This window comes from Idiotropiscis lumnitzeri, chromosome 15, assembly GCF_059441095.1.
Source record: "Idiotropiscis lumnitzeri isolate Australia: NSW breed Sydney's pygmy pipehorse chromosome 15, RoL_Ilum_1.0, whole genome shotgun sequence".
NCBI lineage: Eukaryota > Metazoa > Chordata > Actinopteri > Syngnathiformes > Syngnathidae > Idiotropiscis > Idiotropiscis lumnitzeri.
This window is the reverse complement of record NC_142405.1, coordinates 2385380-2404949: the sequence shown is the minus strand read 5'-3', so window position 1 is coordinate 2404949 and position 19570 is coordinate 2385380. Positions and strand designations below refer to the sequence as shown.

Sequence of the window (19570 nt, the reverse complement as noted above, 5' to 3'; positions counted from 1 at the left end):
TTTAGGAATAAAGTCAAAGAAATAAAGCAAAATGAACTCATTGCAATCAAAAAGAAAAAAAAAACACCTCTTATTCGAGAGAATAAGGAAAGAAAACTTAGTTTGGTAAAACAAAATTTAAGAAAAACGAACTCAGCTCAGTCAAAGAAAAAAAAGGAAAATGTGCATAACTAAGTTAAACAAATGAAGAGTGTTAAAAATCAGTGTTAAAAAAACGAAGACAAATGTCTTCATAAAATAGCAAACGCATGACTCAGCTTTGTCAAAGAATTAAGGAAAATTTATTCAACTAAGTCAAATAAATAAAAGGGAAAAAATATCTTTGTCAAAATGTAATCATGTTAGTAGAAAAAATTGTCCTTTTTTTTAACTCAACTTTGTAAAGAAAATCAAGAAAAAAAATCAAGAAAAAAGTACTTTTACTGACCTTTACAAAAAAAGAAAAATTTTGATCAGGTTGGCAGAGGAAAAATTAAGAAAAATTGGCTAAGTGAAATAAAAAAAAACTTAGATAAATAAACATTTTTATTTTACTTAGCCTTTTCAAAACAAGAAAAAAAAAAGATGTCCTCTCCTTAGTTTAAAAAAAAAAAAAAAAAGTACGATACTCCGGTCCTTAGTCATTGTGGCTACTTGGGCCACCAACGCAGTTTGTGTGTGCCTTTTAATGAACGAACTTAGCAAACGTCCAACGGATCTCTCGACATCCCGTTGGCAGTCGGCACGCTGCCGCTCTCGGAGGATAATTACACACGAGTAACGTCAACGCGACGCAGACGGACATAAAATGCACGTTGGCTCTGAAAGATAGTTTGTTTTGTCTTGTCATTGGTTAAAGTAAAAAACAAAAAAAACAAAATCAAAGCGGCGCTCGCATCATCCTTAGAAAGCATTTAACATTCCGTGATAATCCGGCGAAAGAGTCACATGGTAAGAATGTTACATCGCGTCTAATTTCAGGAGCCTTCAATCAAGCCAACGGCGAGAGCTTCATCGCGAGATTCATGACATTTGCGTGTGCGCGCGTGTTCGGATGCGTTTGACGCGCATCTGCAAATGCTTTGCTGGCGGGCGGCTCGTCTCGTCGACAGCGAGCTGATGTGGCGACGCGCAAATTGCAAAAGACTTGCTGTGATGAGATATGATGTCAGCCGGCAGTTTCTTTTCTTGACCAGCTAAACACTTTTGTATATGCATTTTTTTTTCAGAATTTTTGGATTTTTTTTTCTAATACCAGTACAACCATTTTGTTTTTTTTAACACCGAATGCGAATTTTTCCCCCCCTCTCATTAGTGTGTCCCTAACACTCACCCGTTGCGAAATATTGTCTCAAAAACAAAGCAGGCGTTTACTTACAAAGCGTCATGTGATGCTCATCACAGGAAGACAGCATATTTGGGAGCAATTGCTTTGATTCTCGCGGAAGGAATGTTTCTGTTTGGCCAGAGAGCAAGACAATGTCAAGCACGTTACGAGACTGAAATTCCTGATTCACGGTGTAACATCACCGTAGGACAACAAAAAAGATTTGTTTTCTGTATGACAGACACACGCCGGGTACTGCAAATGCCATCCCGTGTGGCAAGTCTAGTGCCTTTTCCATGAGCATGACGGAACACGTTCAACATTTTTTGTTTTTGTTTCTTTTACATCCATCCACTGTGATGCCAAAGCATAAAGTGTCAAATGTCAAAACAAAAAGGGTACTTTTTTTCCCCCCCCGGACAGAGATTGTCTCACAGCTCGTCCCGCGCCGTGCTGTCCAACGGCGACTGCAGCACGTCCGAGTTTTGCGCCTCGGTGCTGAGCTGGCCCTGCTGGTGAGTTTTGCCCGAGCGCCCTCGGTCCCAGTCGGTGCGGATTTTGTCGTTGTCCCACACGGTGGACGTCTCCGTGTCGCTGATGTAGCCCGAGTCGCCCGTGTAGTGGGTGGGGTACACCAGGAGGGGCTCGGCCGAGAAGGCTTTCAGGTCGCGCGTCTCGAACTGCTCCATGTAATCGGATCTGAGGATGAAAATAAACAAAATAAATCCTCTGGCAGTTGCTCACTTACAGTAAAATGTATTCAACGCCGATGGAACTGACAAACTAATTCAAGGGTGTTAGAAAATTGCAGTTGTTTGTTTACATTCAAACACAAGCGATGTCATGCACATTCTGATCTAGTTGATTGACAATTTTTTTTATTGAACATATTAAAAAAAAAAACATCCATCAATCAACTAGATCAGAATGTGCACGAGGATATCACTTGTGTTTGAATGTAAACAAACAACTGCAGTTTTCTAACACACATTCATTCGTTCATCAGTTCCATTCAAGTATGTATAAAACTGAATTATAAAAAATCATCAATCAATCAACTAGAGCAGAATGTGCATGACATCACTTGTGTTTGAATGTAAACAAACAAGCGCAAATTTTCTTAATTATCTAGATCAAGTTTGTATGATATAGAGACTTTAATCTAGCTTCTCTTTCATCGTCTAATAAATGAATGTTTTTTTTTTTGTAAGTCAGCAAACTGATAAATTGAGCAAGGGCTTTGTTTTCACATAAGGCTCAAAACTCTTACACTGGATGTTTATTGTACATGATGGGGAGAAACTCATCGACGGGCAGCACCCTCTTTAAAGGCTCGGCTCTTAACAGCTTCTCCGCTCCTTGCAAGGAGATCATGTAACCCAAAGTCCAATAGGAATAATCGGCTTCCACCAGGTTGTGGACGTTGGGCACCGCTTTCTCCGAGTGGTCCACCTGCATTCGCTTGCGGCCGATGTAGCTGCGGAACACGAGCGAGCGAGCGAGGACGCGGTTCGGTTACAGAGCAGATTTGAATCGGAAAAATGAAATAACGCTCACATGAGATCCCAGTCGAGTCCTTCGTCCTCGATGTCGCTCATCAAGTACATGAGACGGCGCTTGAAGAAGACCTCGAAGCGCAGGTCGTCTTCGATCACCAGAGACGTGAGCAGGCCGCGCTCTACGATCTGTCGCAAACATTCATTGCAATTACAGTCCAGTTAGTCACTTTTCCAACTCAAAATGTCCACGAATCATGACTTGCTGACCTCTTTCCAGATGTTGAAGTGCGAAAGGAAGCATCCCAGCTCTCCTTTGGTCAGCGGGCGGCCGTGATAAGGGTCGCTGTAGCCGGGGAGCATGTGGATGCCCATCGCGTGAACGTCACTCATATTCAAAGCCCTTCAAAGCACACCAAGAGCAGAGGAAAGAGGCCGATACACTTTTCAAATGAATTTGGTCCAGGAAGGAGGGAAAGAAGGAAGTTAAGGAAAGATTTAAGGAAGACAAAAAAGGATGGAAGGTATGAAAGGAAGGCATGAAGGAACCCGCCTGGAAAATATCAATCAAGCTTGTCAAGTGGTATCGGTGGATAGTATCGGAGCATTTTTACGCTTTATCGCCATCTTGTTGCATTGAATTAAAAACCTTTTGGGGATTCACCGATTTTCATTATCGCAGCAGGTCGTAAAAGTGAATAGCAGGCACGGTTTGGGATTTTTTTTTATTATACAGTAATCAGTTTTGATTTAGTTCTGACTTGATTTTTAAATCAAGCAAGTTTTAATTATTTTTTAGAGCAGGTTTGTTAGTTTTTATTATTTCCCAAAATGTTACATTTTAGTTTTATTTATTTATTTATTTTATTTGAATATATAAATATTTAAATAGTTATTTAAATATTTATTTAAATATTGAAATAGTTATTAAAATATTTATTTAAATATTTAAATTGTTATTTGAATATTTAAATATATGCAGTATTTTTTCAGTGCAAAAAAAAAAAGGTCGAGGGGGAAAAAAAGTGTCACTACAGTAAGCATTCATTTATACTTCATTTTTATCTTATTTTTCTCAACAAAAATATTTCTACAATTGGAGTTATTGTGTAAATTTTCGTTACGTCTCATAATGTTCTTGGTGTATCGCAACTTTTGGTGGTACAAAAGTGACGGATTGGACTCACTTTCCATCGACAGCCTCGGTGATCTTGCAGTCAATCTCCTGCTCGTAGAGAGCTCTCAGCATGCGCTCCCTGCGGTCGGTACGCCTCCGGAGGTTGATCATGAACACCTGGCCACATCAAAAAAAGCCCTCCTTGCACGTGCACATTCCCAACCACAACAGATAATAAAAGAGTTCCTTGACTTACAAGTTGAATTGGCTCAACTCAAAACACTGAAATCAACTTTCTCCATTCAAATGAACGCAACCTGAATCCGTTGCAGTCCCTTAAAAATTTTGTAATTTGCTTTTAATAAGGAAACAATTTGTGCTTTATGATAATTCAATGAGCAGTGTGCTGCTACATCAACAAAAATGTGTTGATATTAGTCATTTTTTGCTGAGGATATAGAATATATATGAGAGACAAAACCGTCCTTGCTTACCTCATCAAAGCCCATTTTATCCGGTTGTTTGGAGGGAGCAGGAATATATTTGGACGGCAACACCGGAGGATGTCGGACTACAAAGACAAAACTCGGGTTAGTTGCCATTTGAGCCGAGCGAGCGCAGCAGACTTCGCACGACTCACCGTTGACCTCCAGCAGGCAATGCATAAAGCTCTCGGCCTCGTCTTGCAAAGTATTGTGGGCGCGCAGCGGCACGGTGATGTAGCCGTACGTCTCTCGGTTGCACACGAACATCTGCACGTCTGTCGAAGGATGGCACAGTTAGCGTGAAACAATGAACGCAGACGGTGCAGCCGCGATGCGCAAGTTTAACTTAGGCCCTTTTTGTGTTCTGAAAAAAATAATCGTGGAGAGTGGTTAAAAAAATCTCTTAAAATGGGCAGTATATGTCACAGCATGTGGTGCTTCCACCTCTAATCAGACGTAACCACCAGGCCATTTTTGTTTACTCACAACCCAACATGGGCTATTTAGAGTGTTCAATATGTAAAGTCTTAAAAATAGACTTACTGTCAATTTAACAATAATAGGGGAAATGTTAAGTCAGAGAATTTTTTAAAGATTTTGATTATTTTTTTTTTTTTATAGGAGCCGTGTTTTGTGGAAAATTCATATTGGAAGTTTAACAGGGTGTTAAAAAAATTAAAATTAAAAAAATCCAGATCATTATTTTATTTATTTTATTTTTTTTTTTTTTTGCAGACTGGCCTGGTCCGCTGCAAATAGCAGGCGTCCACCGTATTCTAATTTGTTCAGATGTGCCCCCCCAACTAAAATAATGTTTTTTTTTTTTTTTTTTTTTTAAACGTGTATTTCGTGGACTTTGCTTTCACCTGCCATCCGAGCTGAGTAGGCAAAGACAATGATGTCATCGAAGGCCCAGTTGTACTCCGGGTGCGGCGGGTGAAAGGCCAGCTGCCTGGACGCCTCCTTCCGAAGGTCAATCAGGAAGGTGGAGTGCACCATTGGCACCGCAAAGCAGCCCTTTCGCATCCGCTTCCTCACGGGCATGTAGGCCGGCGTGCGCTTGTAGTAGCCCTGACGAAGAAAAACGATCATCAGTCGACGCTCAGCATTGCTGTCGTCGTCAAAAACAAGAACGTCGCGAGCACCTGACTGGTCATTCCGCACCAGAAGTTGGAATAGGCCGCACGGGAATCCAGCATGGGGGCGATGACCGTCTTATTCTCGCTGATGAGATTCCAGAGTACGTTTGGGTTGGTGAGCACGTTGTCACAGTCCATCACCTGCACAACAATTTAAAAGTTAGGGCATCCATTTTTCAAAGTGCGGCTCCTTCTGGTGTGTGGCCACTAGAGGGCAGAATAATGCATAGCTACTTTATAACCACAGTCATGTGAAATAACAGACCCCAAATGAGGGCTAAATAGCCTTAAATTACGGCAGACCAGATGGCAAAAGGCGCAAACTTTTTTCCACACCAGAGGCCAACGTCTCTTGTGTCATAAACAAGTCTCAAGAACATTTGCAGCGCGACAAAGCTGCAAAAGCTTCTGGATGTTACACGTGGCTAAATTACACCCCAAACTCAAGCTGCAGTGAGTGGGCGCGGCTTGCGAGCACAAATAGAAACATACAAGAGGTTCATCTTTGTGCCGCCGCGAGGAGACGTCGCAGAAGAACCACACCAGAAGTGAAAGGCGGCAGACAAATATGAAAGGGTCCAATTCCAATTTGATTTCCAGTGCCAAAAAATGTCCCTGTACTTATCCGCTGACGAGTGCTGGCCTACAAAGATACGCCAGCGTGGAGGCTGAGATCTGTGCTGGACATGGAAAGTATTTTACCATGAACCTACCATGAAGTAGTCGGCCCACATCTCACGGGCTGACTCCAGGGCAACTTGCCGCAACTTCATAACGTGGTCGTAACGGGGGTCCGGCCACTGTTTGGGACTTTCTTCGTCCTCGTAGCGACTGGAACGGACATCCAGAGCTCGTCTTTCAAATCTTCAAGGTTCAAAAGATCAGCAAGCAATTTACGCAAGCAACCAACCTGGGCTCCTCCTTTGGCCTCCACTCCACATAATGGTAAAGATTCTGGACCTTGACGAGCCAATCGCGCAGGATGGCCGTGGTGTTGTCCTCGTTATGATCGGTCGCCACCCTGTCAAGATGTAACAGTAAACAACCTTGAAAATGCCATTATGCCCCGTTGTAACAAAAGCAGAAAAAAACATGACACCAGTTGCGTAATGGCATCGCACTGCGCGCAGCTGTGGGAATGAGCGCAACGGCTTGACGATTCAAAGCAAAAAGATAACCTGCGCAGAAGAGCCGAAAAGTAACTCCTCATTTTCTGAGAAATATGTCATTTTATTTTTAGCACTTCAAAGACTTGCCTTTGACCTGAGCTCATTCACTCACTTAAATGGCAACAGGAGGAGGTGAGCTGCTTTGGTAAACACCCGCACAAAAAAAGAAAAAAGATTAAAGGAAGAAAAAAAAATGTGCCCCGTGTGAGGCTCGAACTCACGACCTTCAGATTATGAGACTGACGCGCTGCCTACTGCGCCAACGAGGCAGTGCACAATACTGCACTTCAATCGTATAAGTGCGCTCTCCCAGAGTAAGACCCCCACCCAGCCCTCAAAGGAATGTGGATGCATGACAGGATTAGCGAACGCTTGTCTTTTTCCATTCGCTCAGTTTGCTACTCACGCTATGCGGACTAAAATGCGGAGGAAAACGCATTTTCAGTTTGTTACTTTGATGTTTTTCTGATCATACATTCACAAAAAACATGTAGATGCATGACAGAAAAAGTGGTGACGGTACTTCTTCACGTTCTGTGATCAAATGCCAGGATTTTTCTTTTTTTTTTTAACATGCGAACGCGAGTTTCTCAGTCTAAGTAAATACACATGTAGTGCTCAGTCACTCATTTGCAACATGCCAATGCAGGTTTGCTTCTGTATGAACTTTCCGGACTGAGCACTCAAATGAACGTTTTAACATACCATTGCATTTGTGTGATGGCGATGACATACGGGGTCCCTCAAGGGTCAGTCCTTGGTACCATTTTGTTCTTGATGTTTTGTTACCCTTGGGTCAATTGCGAGTCACTGTCATTTTGGCAGACTTATTTACAAGTAACGGCATGATTAAACAATCCAAGTTCCCTCCGAGCCATTCGTTTTTCTCTGCTGCTCCTCCTCCTTTTGAGAATGAGCAAAGTCAGGGCTTTCTTTTGAAATCATGACAGATGCATCAAAAAGATTCGAATTAGGGGGTCGACTCGGCCTTTGTACGTCACAGCATTAAACAAAGCAGCATCATGACACACAACAGCTCCGAGTTGTGTTGCGGGCTCGCCATCAGCAGCGGTGTCGGTATATTTTTGGATCCTCCAATGGACCGCATCCAGACAGTCCGGAATGGGACGCATTTCTCTCGTGTGTGTGAGAACACAGCAGCAGATCCACCCCCCCCACACGCGCTAAGCCATCATTCGTCTACAAGTCCTCAAACATGACACGCAGTCTCTCGGCTCCAATAAATGTTTGTCCAAAGCCTGTTGGCGGTACATTGACAAGTAGCTTTGAGTTTTTGGCTTGCGGCGTGTGTATAAAGCTCGATATGTAGACACAGAATCCATTTGTGATTCGTGGCTTGATTACAAAAAAAAAAGCGCTTCCACATGTTGCTTGCGTTTGCAACACGACGCAACTGCATGTATAAAAGTGTCATCACTTGAGGGCAGGTTTTGGACGGCCACCAAAGCGAGAGACGACTTGGCGAGCGTGAAAGGAGCCACATAAGGTGAAGCTGGTGTGTGACAAGCATACCTCCTCGGGGTTTAGGTGCGGGTGGGCTGTTGCGGCATGTTGTTAAACTCAAGGTAGAGAAACACACAACCTTGTACCGCCCCTCATTTTTGCTTGACAAGGAGCTGAGAGTTGAATATAAATTGGATTCAAATAAATGGTTTGAGAGCATGTAAAGTCAAGTCAAAGATGTGTCATTTTAAAAAATTAAACAAGTGCAGCGGACATAAATGTTAATTTTGTCAAGTGCGACAAAATTCATGTTTAAAGGCAACGTCAGGTCAAAAAATGTCTTTACAATAATTACGGCCAATGCATCTCACCAGTCTAAATGTGGTATTCTGATTAATATTACATTTGAGGAATATGAATTAAGCATAAAAATCCACTTGTTTTTTTGTATTCATCGGAGGGGGCGGCCATTTTGCACTGTGATGTCATTTTCAGTCGACAACAAGAGGCAGTAGAAGGCAATATGGCAGCCATCAGATATGGATTAAAATTGTGTGAATGCTTGCCACAAATTTGGGAACGTTTGATTTGCAGCGTGCAAACAAAAATAATTTAACGCATGATCATATTATTGTGCATGCTCATCTCTCAGCATTCATAAAAGTTTCAGCAAATGTCCTGACTATATTCTGTGATCACTTAGTTAACGTGTTATTCCTACTCCTGTTATGAGAGGAGATGGGCTGTGCATCATGATGGACTTCCATAGACCAAGCCTCCCCCCCTCCACGTATACAAATCAATGAATGTACAAAATGCTTACTACATACTCATGTGCTGCACATAACTTGACGCTCACATGTTGACTGTCACAGCTGTTTATAAACACACAGCAGCCACCAACGCATGCACTTTAAGACATATTTATGATAGAACTGTCATGCAAACACATGCTCAAGAGGATTTGTGTCTCTCACCACACCGCGATGCGCTCTTTGGGGTAGTCGAGGCGCTCCACGGCTCCCAGCACGTAAGGCAGCGAGTGCTCCGAGTTGCGGCAGATGAGGGCGAGCACGACCCGGGGAGCCAGAAGCGCAGACTCGGGGCTCCAGCGCTCCTCCGCGAAGTAGCCCAGGCACGGTGTGCACAAGCCGCACAGCAAGCACAGCAGAGCCAAAGCGACGCCGCGGCTCATGGCGAGTCTTCGGATGCAATGAACAAATAAATGCGAGCGGCGGACGGCGGTGCACACGCGATGCTAAGCGGAGGTCGCCTCAGTTCGGGCCATTCTTATAAAAGGGGGGAGAAAAAAGATAGTGTAGTGTTGTAGCGGAGCTGTAAAGTTGGGATTTAAAGGGGAGGACGGCGTCGTGTTAAAGGGGATGCGCCCTGGAGGAGAGAACTTGAATAATACATACAATGGACCACCACAATTAGTGTGTCAATTGTAAAGTTGATTTTTTTTTTGGCTTAACTATCGGAGTCACTTTTGACAGATATTGATGAGTAACTAGTAAACTCATACATAACTATAATATACAAAATATAGTAGTTTGATAAAAGATACTATTCAATAACTTGACGCGCTACTTAGCGACAAAACAAAGACAGCAAAATGTCCCAACTGCAGTGGGCCTATCTTCAGAAAAGGTAATAGACACACAAACTACTGCTCATCATAGAACATAAAAGTAATAAAGGTAAAGTATTTATATCTTTAGCCGTGACACATTACGGGATGATGTCATGTACGAACATATCGTCCGGGGGGAGAAACGGCACATATGTGCCAAGTTACGTTAAGAGCACGTTGACATCTAACGAGTACACATCAATGAACGAAGTTGAGACGTTCGCGTTACCAAGCAGGGAATACAGTCCGAATGTTTAGTTTGTGACATGTAAAGATGAAAATATTAAGGTTGGTTGTACACTCTGTACTGTAAACAAAGTGTTATCTAGCTTTTAGTTTAGTTGGTTTAATGTTCCCATCTTACAAATCGAAATCTAAATGATTAGACTTTCTAAAGTCATGGACGAACATGTAGAAGCTACCAATAAGTGCAAAGAACACACAGCTTCTAATTTGCTTCTCCATTTGGTTAGGAGAAATAATTCACTGAGAATGAAAGAAGGATTCCATTTTCTTAGTCATCTGAACGCTCTATAGTTTGGCCCCAGAGCCGAGCCTCTCCACCTTCATCGTTAAAGCAGCGGCGGCGGGCTCGTCGATGAGCCACAACAGCTCCCCGTTAGTCGGGTGGACGCGGGCTGCCGGAAGCGGCGCACCCTCTCGTCCTTCCAGAACCTCCTGTAGGGGGAAACAATATTGCGACCCGTCAACCAAAGAGTAATCAAATACAACTTCACTTACAATCGCATGGTTGATTTTTGTTCTATGGATTCGCCGCCGCTCAAGTTCGGCGGGAAATGAAATATGACGCAATTAAAATGAAAACACACAAGCTTGGTTACAGAAGGAATTAAGCAAGTTTACATACCATAGCATGTGCATTGGTTTACCTTCAAAACGGGCGCTTTGCTGCCCCCAGTGGATACAAAAGCAGCGCAGCGGGCGGCGTTGACCACGGGGAACGTCATGGTCACACGCTCTGGTGGTGGCTTGGGAGAGTCGCTGATGGGAGCCACGATCTTCTGGCTCTCCTAGTCATTGGGTGTGAGCCAAAGAGAGAGAGACAGACAGACAGAGAGAGAGAGAGAGAGAGATCGTTGGAATCAATTTGAATCTGCATCCTCGACAAGAACCTGTCAATTAAATCTGAATCTTCAGCAATCTTGTAAAAAATGATAAACATTGAGTGCATCCCTCACCTCTAAAAGCGGGTGCTCAGGGAAGAGGGAGCATGTGTGTCCGTCAGGCCCCATGCCCAGCAGGAGCAGGTCAAACACGGGGACGTGGTCATTGGGGAAAGCCTGTGCGTGTTTGAACGAAACCCGCTATGAGGTAAAAATCATTGAGCAAAATCATATCACACATGTTTTTTGGAGAGGACGTTTAACCTTTCTCAGCTTGCGAGAGTAATCCTCAGCACACGCGCTCACAGGGAGTGAGAAGTCAATGGCCAAGATTGCGTCCTCTGGGACGTTGATCTTTGAAAATAAATGACTCTACGGCCCCAAAAAAAGAGACAGATCTGAGCACTGGAAAAAAAATGGCAAATGTGAGTCTTACCTTATAGAGCCCATAGGTGCTGTCAGGGTTGTCAAACGGCACCACTCTCTCGTCACAGAAGCCCATCACCCACTTGCTGCAGTCCAGGCCTGGCACATCTAGCAGCTCTTTGCCGAGCATGGTCACCAAGCTCCCGCCAGAGAGGCCGAGGGTGAACCTGCCCCGCGAGTCGATTGCCCGCTCCGCTCGAGAGGTCACCAGGTGGGCCAGCACCGGGCCAAGTTCTGCTGAGGAGGGGAACACCACCACTCTCCTGCCGGCCATGTTGTCTGTTTGAGGCCAAGGGGGAAATTGTGCAATCGTTTAGGTGAACAAACATTGTTTGGGAAGTCATCTTTCCAACTAAACTAGCGTGTGCATTGTTTTCCCATGTCTTTCGTCTATCTTATGAAGGCAACTCAATGTACTTCACACAATTAAAAACGACAACATCTTATAAACACTAACAAACAACAGAACAACATTTACATGGTAAACAAGAGTGCAGTATAAGAAAACGTTGAATAGGACTCTCAAGACATTTAAAATTCAACTACATCTATAGAAAATGATCAATACCATTAAATTATTTTAAAAAAATCACTAACCAAAATGAATAAAACTAGTTTCTAACGTCAAAACAGCATTTACCCACTCAATGAACGCAAAAGTGAACGAAGAGGATTTTCAGTCGGCAAATGTAAATCGCTTCCTGGAATGAATTTCCAGCCAATCACGTGTCATGTTTAGATCGCGTTGCATTTTGGACAATGTTGTCTCTGACTGGAGCGAGACAAAACTTATCTTAGCAACATGTTTAAAAAGACAACAAAAAAAATAAACCTTTCACAAAATATCGGCGTATGTGACGTTATTTACACTGGGTGAGTAGTAAAAGTCTCTAAGAGGCTTTTCATCTTAAGTACTTAAATATAGTTGATCACTTCCGGGAACGACTTATTGTAGCCAATCACATTCTGGGATTGCATCGCGGTGAATTGTGGTAAATAGCGTCCACATATTACAGAAATTATTATTAGTACATGTAAAGAGAATGTGAACATCAAATGATTGTTATCCTTCTTCGTGGTTTAATATAAAGCGAAGACCTGAAATTGTGAATGATTTTACACGTTCTTAATTTTAAGCAAAATTCTCCCGTCCACTAGAGGACAGTAAAACTTCTGGTCCGAGTGTAGTCTCGTGAACGTTGAAGGAAAGAAGAAGGGAGAAAAAAAAAATCCGCGTTTGTTGTTTGTTTCCATGCGGATAACTCCTCTTTTGTTGAAAAGTCCTCAATTGAAGTAATATGACGGCTTTCTGCTTCCAAACTCAGCTCGCGTCTATCATGGACGCGTTGTGTAAAGCGACCGTGACCGAAATCGGTAAACTGGTGGAAATTGAGTCGAAGATGTTGAAAATCGAGATCACCCGCGGCCGGAACGAAATCGCGTCGCTCACCGAGAAACTGAATCTGATGGAGACTTTGCTCCACATGGCGCAGCGGGGCAGGCCGCTAGATACAAGGGAAGGTTTGGAAAGCGCCGTGCTGGAGTCTGACTGGACAAGACCTGTCTCCAAAAGGTAGGCATGTTTTCCTTCCATCTTGTCATCACTCCTTTGGTGTCGACCTGCAGGCTGGTGATGCCAGTGCAGGACTATCATGGCCGCATAATGTATTGACCCTCAAATGTTTGCACTCTAGTAACTTTGCATGGGAGAACATCAGCTCCTCACCCGAGACGAGCACTTCAGTCCAAGATGAGCAGCATCCCACGGCTGAGGTTTGTGTTTCAAATGGTTACAGACGAGCTGTGTTGTGCGGTGGAATGACTGCACCTTTTGCCCTATAAGACGCTGCAGTTACCAACTGAGCATCTTGAGATGGTGGTAAAAGAGGAGCCGAAAGAGGTGGACAACAGAGACCCTAAACAAGAAAGAGCAAGTGAAAGCAGTGAGTTTGAAAGCACTTCTTGTATTTACGGATGTTATAGTCATTTAGGTGTTTAAATAAATGTGTCTAAGCTAGTAGAGGGTTAGCGAAAGTACTCTGTAATAATAATAATATTTTAAAATGTTGTACAGACATTCAGAAGAGTCCAGACGTGAGCCAGCGCCACAAACCCGTCTCGGAACGCCATCTTCCCGCGTATCTCGACTGCGTGGTGAGCCTCAACGCGCTCTCGTGCCCCACGACGCCCGACAGGAGGGAGGCGCAATGGAACCCCCCGCTCACAACGGCGCACGCGAGCCACGAAGCCGGCAAAAGCTCACCTGCTAACGCGACGGCCCAAAGTTCGCTTCGGAGCGCCAAGATGCACCACATGAGGACCTCCTCTTCCACAAAGGGGTTCGGCTGCTTGCAGTGCGGGAAGAGCTTCCGCTGCTACAGCCAGCTGGAGATCCACCAGAGGAGTCACACGGGAGAGAAGCCTTTCCGGTGCACGCTGTGCGGGAAGCGCTACGCACAGAAGGGCCACTTGTACACACACCAGCGCACACACACCGGGGAGAAGCCGTACCGTTGTCACATTTGCGGTAAGGGCTTCATTCAGAAATGCACCCTGGACATGCATCAGCGCACGCACACGGGAGAAAAGCCGTTTGTGTGCGTCCAGTGCGGCAAGGGCTTCACAAAGAACTGCAATCTGAAAAAGCACCTCTTGGTGCACCTCGAGTCCGATATGCAACTCTGCAGTAGTGGTGCGCCTACGCTAAGCGAGCCGCTCCCGAACAAAACCTCATCCAACACTGCGGCCAGTCTCATGTAACTTGCTCAGCTGGTTGTTGAAAATTGTAACACAATCTAAATTAAAATGAGGGCTGGATCTTATTAGTATTTTAATAATTATAAAATATAAATAACAAATTAAATAGAAGTAATTATTTTTAATTACCTGATGGATTGATGTTAAAAAAAAACAGGACATTTTAAATTGTCTAAACAGAAAATGCACGCGCATAAATTGTGATTCAATTCCTGGTTTGGTTCGTAACATGTCAGAAAATTGGCAAAGATTAGGGCCTAACCTGTATGGATTTTTATAGACCAATTCTGATAACTGATTAATCGGCTGATTAATTAAAAAAAAAAGAACAAAATATAGACATTTGTCCTATTGTATTTGTTGAACTTTACAAAAGACTGCTGAAAAAAAAACTGGCACTTTTTTTTTTGAGGGGTGGGGGGGGTGTTTGAATGTCATAAATTTTTTTTAGTTCACTCGTAAGTCAAGGTACCACCGTAAAAGAAACGGTAAAATGCTTTTATTTTGACGCGCATGTGTGTGAGCAAGAACAACTTGTGTCTTGAGTGTAACAGGTTTTCTTCTAGCCAGTATTTATTTAAAAAAAAACAAAAAAAACACACCAAGCAAAGATACCAAAAGTGCCCCTGTTGTTGGAAACATTCCAACAGTGACATAAAGAAGGTCAGAGGGATTTACTTTGATAATCTTTTGTGAGTCCCAACGATGTTGAAAAATGGATGCATGCTTTTAATGTGAATTTTGATTAGCAGTTTAATGTTAGTATAATTTTGATGACTACTCATAATTTTGATTTCCATATTTTTCATACTGTAGATAGACAAGTTGCATCTGATTGTAACATTACAATTTAATGCTTTAAATAAATAATCAATTCTAACCAAAATCTTATTCTTGTATGATATTTTAGTGAGTCACTTTTTATTTCATTATTTTACCTTTAAATGTCCTGTGTATGTGTTTATTTACTTTGCTTTTTTAATTATGAAATCATTTTGATTGTAACTGCTGTATTTTTGTGAAGCACATTGAGTTACCTTGTGTATGAAATGCGCTATAAAAAAAATAAAGTTGTATTAGAACACAATTGAGGTTATGTTGGTCCATCCATTACTAAAATGAATACTTTTTTACTTTGTCATTACTTTGGAAATGAGATCGAAGGCAACTGTGGTGCCTATTTCTATTTAAATTCTTAAAAGACATTACATAAACTAAATGGTAATTATAGCACACCATCAAGACCGTTATATTTGTTTTCTACTATAATTAGATGTGCTGCGTTCACGGACAGCTCGGAAAGGGCACGCCCGCATCCCACAATGCACCGCGGCACGGCAGCTCGCAGCTAGCCTCGGTCCAACACTATTTCGCTCGCGGACCTCATTTGTTTTTTCTTTCAAATACATGCCGGACGCGGCGAGGCCGACCCGTCGAATTATTTGCGCCTAATCTGCGTCGAGATGATGTGCAACACCACCAACAGAAGCTTCCGGATGCAGCTGGCGGCCATCCTGGAGAAGCTAACCAAGACGGCCCTGATGGAGATCGGAAACCTGGCGGACGAGTGCTCGTCGGTGCTCCTTGGCGAGATCTCACTGCACAAGAGCGAGAACGAGGCCCTGAAGAAGAGATGCTACTCCTTGGAGCTGCAGCTCAGGGCCGCCCGGGAGGCTCACTACTACCCGGGCCACGTCAACAACGTCGGCCGAAGGAATCCCGAAGGTCAAGATGCTCTTAAAACTGGTGGGTCGCTTTGGGGAGAGGGGCTTTTAAAAATAGAGCACGTTTCAAGGGTGCTCCAAGGAAAATGGAAGTGACACGTTGATTAGGTCATAAAAATGCCCACAGGTTTATATTAATAATAATAATACCTGATTTCAATCTGATTTAGATTATGTATTTGGAAGCAATTGAATTTGAGTGTGCAGGTTAGAGGTGTGCGATTTAATCCAGATCTGATCTAGATTGTATTATGCAGTCTAATTTATAATGTGTGTATCCTCGATTAGTTGTGTGTAAATCAGGTCAAGTGTGATTTAAATTTTTTTTTTTTTTAATGCAGATGTGATCCGGAATTTATATTTGCAATTTGAAATACTTGAATGTATGTATGCAGGACCATTGACAATAATTCTGATACGATCTAGATTGTGTCTTTAGAATCTTTAAAATCGTTTTTAACTCGGGTATACCAATTTAAATTCAGTAGGAATAATCCAAATTGGATCCAGATTGTTTTTACAAGCATTTTTAAATATATATATATATATATGCAGATTCAGACGCTATTATTTTTTTTATCCAGATTGTATAACGTGTAAACGCAAGTTTAGACATATCATCCTGTGGTACTTTGTGCAGACCACCACCAGCAACAACAACAACAGCAGCAGCAGACGGCTGCTCCTGCCATCGATGGAGTATTCGGAAAGGATTGGTGCATGGATCTGTGGAGGGAAGACAAAAGAGCCTTCACTCAAAGGAAAGAGGCAGCGGAGCCCGTTGCGATGCCGAGCATGGGAACGCAAGTAAATCTGTGCGCCGTTATGAAAGCTCGCGTCATCTTTAGTCTGCCATGTCTTTGCGAGGCGTTCATATGGTGCTAACGTTTCGGCAGGTGTTAGATATAATCGATGCAGAACCCGACCTCATCTTCATCAAAGAGGAAATGTACGACGATCATCCGCTCGGGCAGCAGATGCGGTTGACGGATAACAGGAAAGGTAAACTTTTTCAAATACAGCGGAGTGCACACATTTTTAAGATTTTCACATTTTTGAGTCTCCACACAAGATGACCAAAACCGCATCGCACACAATGAAGTAATCACTCTGGATAATCTTTCAGAGACATACCTGAATATTCCTCGGTGGTAATAGTTTGTGTATGGTGCAGATGGCGGGCTGCTGGACGCCGACCTCCATCGCTCCGTTAACGAGCTCCAGCTCCACTCGGAGGCTCTGAACAGCTTCCCGTTGATGTCCGACAGCCAAGCGCAGCGCGCGCAGCCCAACATCATGGATAAGCTGATCGAGGACGCCGCCATGAGCACGCTGCTGGACGCCACGGGCGCTCCCGCGGCCGCCACCGCCGGCGACTACGTCGACTACACGGGCAGCCTCCACGGGGGCGTCGGCAAACAGCTGGCTCTCCTCCCTGCCAAACCCATGAGACCCAGAAAGCACTTCCAATGTCTGTTCTGCGGCAAAGTGTTCAACTACCTGAGCAGCCTCAAAGTGCACGTGAGACGGCACTCGGGCGAGAAACCGTTCAGCTGCACGCTGTGCGGCAAACGCTTCGCCCAGAAGACGTACCTGAAGCTGCACCAGCGTGTGCACTCCGGGGAGAAGCCGTACAGCTGTCCCAACTGCGGACGCAGTTTCTCCCAGAAGAGCTCGCTGAACATTCACTTTCGGACGCACACGGGTGAGAAGCCGTACAGCTGCGTGGACTGCGGCAAATGTTACGCCTACAAGTACGGCTTGAACCATCACCAGTGTTTCACCCACATGAAGACCACCTAAATTGGAAGCGCTTGAGTGCGATCTATCGGGCTCTTGATTCTCAGAATTTTACCATTTCGTCACTCTAAAAAGCATTAACACAGTTGGGTGTCAAAAAGGGACAGACCGCCTCTTGGGTCTTTTTGGGGATAAATGAATAACCCAAAAAGTGGAGTTGTATTTTTGACCCAACTGTTTTTTTTGTGTGTGTGTTTGCTGCGTGGGCGTAACACTCCTTTGTACTGAATGAAGCTGGAGTGCTACGATTTAAATGCCAGGAAAGTAACCAGTGGTGAACATGTGTCATTTAAAAAAAATGTTTAGTGCTTTAAAGGGGAAGTCAAGTCAAAAATGTTCTTTAGAATTAATTATCTTTTATTGTGTTTGTGGAATATGAATTAAGTGGAAAATTCAATTCATCTCAGGGGCGGCCATTTTGCGTCGTGCTGTCAACTGCAACGTGACATCACGGTGCCGAAGGGGTCAAATTGTGCAGATAACAGATGAGCCGCGACGGTGTTTACCCGAGTCCCGAGCTACCGTGATGTCATTTTCTGTCGAAAGCAAGTGACAAAACGGCCGCTCCCTGAAATGGAAAAAAAAAAAACAAGCACATTTTTCGCTTTAATTCATATTTCACAAACGGACAACACAAAATGGCGTGTTTAAAATTGCGGAACATATTGTGAAGACAAAAAATGGACTTCCCCTTTATGTCGTTTGACTTGCCTTTAAATAGGTTTTCTTGTGCTTTTTATCGCTGTTGGAATGCATGAGAAAAATGCACACAAGGACGCATTGGAATCGTATTGGACCTTGCGGTTCTGTTTAGTTTTTATCCGTTTCATGGCACTTGGTGTGAATACCTCATTGAAACCCTGACCTCATCCGCATTGCATGCAGTCACGTTTGCCGTGCATTGTTTGAAATACCTCCTCCAAGGCCCGAGTAAACGGTCAAAGCCGGAAAAACGCGTTTGTGCCGATGTGTAGCGTACACCTTCAACTACCTCTTCACAACAGTCAAAGAATATTTGATTTTTTTTAAACTACACAGTGTGTCCTTTCATTTCAACAACTTGTGACTCGATGACGTATCGGTTTGAAAGATTTTCAAAATATGGATGCTTTTCGTTTCCCCCTCCTTGTATTGATGATATTGTTGCTTCCTTTTGTAGGTGGAACGTCGCGACTCGGAGCACTTATTTGCCATCATCGTGCAATAATCAGAATTAATTTATATCCTGATGGTGTTGTTGAACATGCTGAAATAACCCAAAAAAAAAAAAGATCAATTAAGGGGACGGGTGTGGTCGCAAGGGTTTTCTTTTTTTGTTTGATTTGCAAGGTTGATGAAACCAGTTCAACAAAAATACAGACAAGACAAATGACTTTTGGATGAAACAAAGCTGTCAAATGTTCCTATTTTGCTTGTTGTTTGCCAAAAGGAAATGACAGATTAGCGTCGCGCTTGCATGCCCTAACAACGCCAAATGTTGACGTTTGTACAAATGTTCATTGGAGTTCAATAGAAAGTGGATTCTTGAATTGAGTACAGAGCACTCGGATTGTATTTTTGACGGATGTTTTATTTAATAAACTTCTTGACTCCCGAGTGAAGGCTGATGACTATCGAGAAGAGTAAAGCAATTGAATACACGTTTAAAGCTGCAAACATAAAAGACGTGAGATCAACGTCAGTTCATATATGCGATAACGTTCCGTCTGCTTTTTTTTTACAACCTTGTTGAAATCTGTCAGTTTTGGGAAGGATTGTCCTGTCCTTTTACTGTCAGGCTTTTTTTGTCCGTTGCGAGTGAACTGCTTTGGACCATTTACAGTTTTCACTGAACCTCACGTGCAGGTTTTTTGAACGGTTCGCCACTGAAAAAAAATAAAATAAAATCACCTACTTGTTATTTTGAGCTCTTTCCGAACCACCTCAAAAT

At 43.3% G+C, this 19570-nt stretch overlaps 4 protein-coding genes and 1 non-coding gene across 11 annotated transcripts; 2 read left to right on the top strand and 3 right to left on the bottom strand.

Moving 5' to 3' along the window:
* Positions 1-208: 208 nt before the first annotated feature.
* Positions 209-9931, bottom strand: colgalt1a (collagen beta(1-O)galactosyltransferase 1a). 3 transcript variants are annotated; one of them, XM_088317787.1, is made up of 12 exons: positions 9154-9931; positions 6454-6564; positions 6257-6374; positions 5550-5684; positions 5271-5475; positions 4560-4679; positions 4414-4490; positions 3990-4096; positions 3073-3205; positions 2864-2991; positions 2577-2783; positions 209-2005 (listed from the first exon to the last, which is right to left on the bottom strand). In XM_088317787.1, exons 1-12 carry the CDS (start codon positions 9369-9371, stop codon positions 1738-1740), a joined length of 1827 nt encoding a protein of 608 aa, XP_088173913.1. In that variant the 5' UTR covers positions 9372-9931; the 3' UTR covers positions 209-1737. The 3 variants fall into 3 exon arrangements, with proteins under 3 accessions (XP_088173913.1, XP_088173914.1, XP_088173915.1); XM_088317788.1 differs by lacking the exon at positions 9154-9931 and adding an exon at positions 6722-6838; XM_088317789.1 differs by lacking the exon at positions 2577-2783.
* On the bottom strand, positions 6909-6981 carry trnam-cau (transfer RNA methionine (anticodon CAU)). The gene has a single exon. It is a non-coding gene; the product is annotated as a tRNA-Met (tRNA).
* Positions 9932-10128: 197 nt separating the features above from the next.
* On the bottom strand, positions 10129-12907 carry pgls (6-phosphogluconolactonase). Of its 4 annotated transcripts, none has more exons than XM_088317799.1 (6): positions 12810-12907; positions 11370-11638; positions 11198-11305; positions 11009-11110; positions 10700-10840; positions 10129-10487 (listed from the first exon to the last, which is right to left on the bottom strand). In XM_088317799.1, exons 2-6 carry the CDS (start codon positions 11631-11633, stop codon positions 10341-10343), a joined length of 762 nt encoding a protein of 253 aa, XP_088173925.1. In that variant the 5' UTR covers positions 11634-11638; positions 12810-12907; the 3' UTR covers positions 10129-10340. The 4 variants fall into 4 exon arrangements, with proteins under 4 accessions (XP_088173925.1, XP_088173923.1, XP_088173922.1 ...); XM_088317797.1 differs by lacking the exon at positions 12810-12907 and adding an exon at positions 11957-12221; XM_088317796.1 differs by lacking the exon at positions 12810-12907 and adding an exon at positions 12000-12221.
* LOC148322141 (uncharacterized) lies at positions 12544-15002 on the top strand. Its single transcript, XM_088317795.1, has 4 exons — positions 12544-12932; positions 13054-13132; positions 13203-13302; positions 13434-15002. Exons 1-4 carry the CDS (start codon positions 12658-12660, stop codon positions 14117-14119), a joined length of 1140 nt encoding a protein of 379 aa, XP_088173921.1. The 5' UTR covers positions 12544-12657; the 3' UTR covers positions 14120-15002.
* Positions 15003-15422: 420 nt separating this feature from the next.
* On the top strand, positions 15423-19236 carry LOC148322140 (uncharacterized). 2 transcript variants are annotated; one of them, XM_088317794.1, is made up of 4 exons: positions 15423-15841; positions 16481-16647; positions 16737-16842; positions 17015-19236. In XM_088317794.1, exons 1-4 carry the CDS (start codon positions 15580-15582, stop codon positions 17641-17643), a joined length of 1164 nt encoding a protein of 387 aa, XP_088173920.1. In that variant the 5' UTR covers positions 15423-15579; the 3' UTR covers positions 17644-19236. The 2 variants fall into 2 exon arrangements, with proteins under 2 accessions (XP_088173920.1, XP_088173919.1); XM_088317793.1 differs by having other exon boundaries at positions 15423-15862.
* Positions 19237-19570: the final 334 nt, after the last annotated feature.

What these genes read in the sequence shown, in the direction of transcription:
- colgalt1a (XM_088317787.1), bottom strand. Translation starts at nt 9,371, where the DNA reads ATGAGCCGCGGCGTCGCTTTGGCTCTGCTGTGCTTGCTGTGCGGCTTG. An exon ending in TTGCCTGCTGGAGGTCAACG is followed by an intron (nt 4,491 to 4,559) that starts GTGAGTCGTGCG and finishes TTGTCTTTGTAG; the next exon opens with TCCGACATCCTCCGGTGTTG. An exon ending in ACCGAGGCTGTCGATGGAAA is followed by an intron (nt 3,206 to 3,989) that starts GTGAGTCCAATC and finishes TGTGCTTTGAAG; the next exon opens with GGCTTTGAATATGAGTGACG.
- pgls (XM_088317799.1), bottom strand. Translation starts at nt 11,633, where the DNA reads ATGGCCGGCAGGAGAGTGGTGGTGTTCCCCTCCTCAGCAGAACTTGGC. An exon ending in GCACCTATGGGCTCTATAAG is followed by an intron (nt 11,306 to 11,369) that starts GTAAGACTCACA and finishes TTGGGGCCGTAG; the next exon opens with AGTCATTTATTTTCAAAGAT. An exon ending in ACTCTCGCAAGCTGAGAAAG is followed by an intron (nt 11,111 to 11,197) that starts GTTAAACGTCCT and finishes AAACACGCACAG; the next exon opens with GCTTTCCCCAATGACCACGT.
- LOC148322141 (XM_088317795.1), top strand. Translation starts at nt 12,658, where the DNA reads ATGACGGCTTTCTGCTTCCAAACTCAGCTCGCGTCTATCATGGACGCG. An exon ending in AGCAGCATCCCACGGCTGAG is followed by an intron (nt 13,133 to 13,202) that starts GTTTGTGTTTCA and finishes TTGCCCTATAAG; the next exon opens with ACGCTGCAGTTACCAACTGA. An exon ending in AGAAAGAGCAAGTGAAAGCA is followed by an intron (nt 13,303 to 13,433) that starts GTGAGTTTGAAA and finishes AATGTTGTACAG; the next exon opens with ACATTCAGAAGAGTCCAGAC.
- LOC148322140 (XM_088317793.1), top strand. Translation starts at nt 15,580, where the DNA reads ATGATGTGCAACACCACCAACAGAAGCTTCCGGATGCAGCTGGCGGCC. An exon ending in TCAAGATGCTCTTAAAACTG is followed by an intron (nt 15,863 to 16,480) that starts GTGGGTCGCTTT and finishes TACTTTGTGCAG; the next exon opens with ACCACCACCAGCAACAACAA. An exon ending in TGCCGAGCATGGGAACGCAA is followed by an intron (nt 16,648 to 16,736) that starts GTAAATCTGTGC and finishes ACGTTTCGGCAG; the next exon opens with GTGTTAGATATAATCGATGC.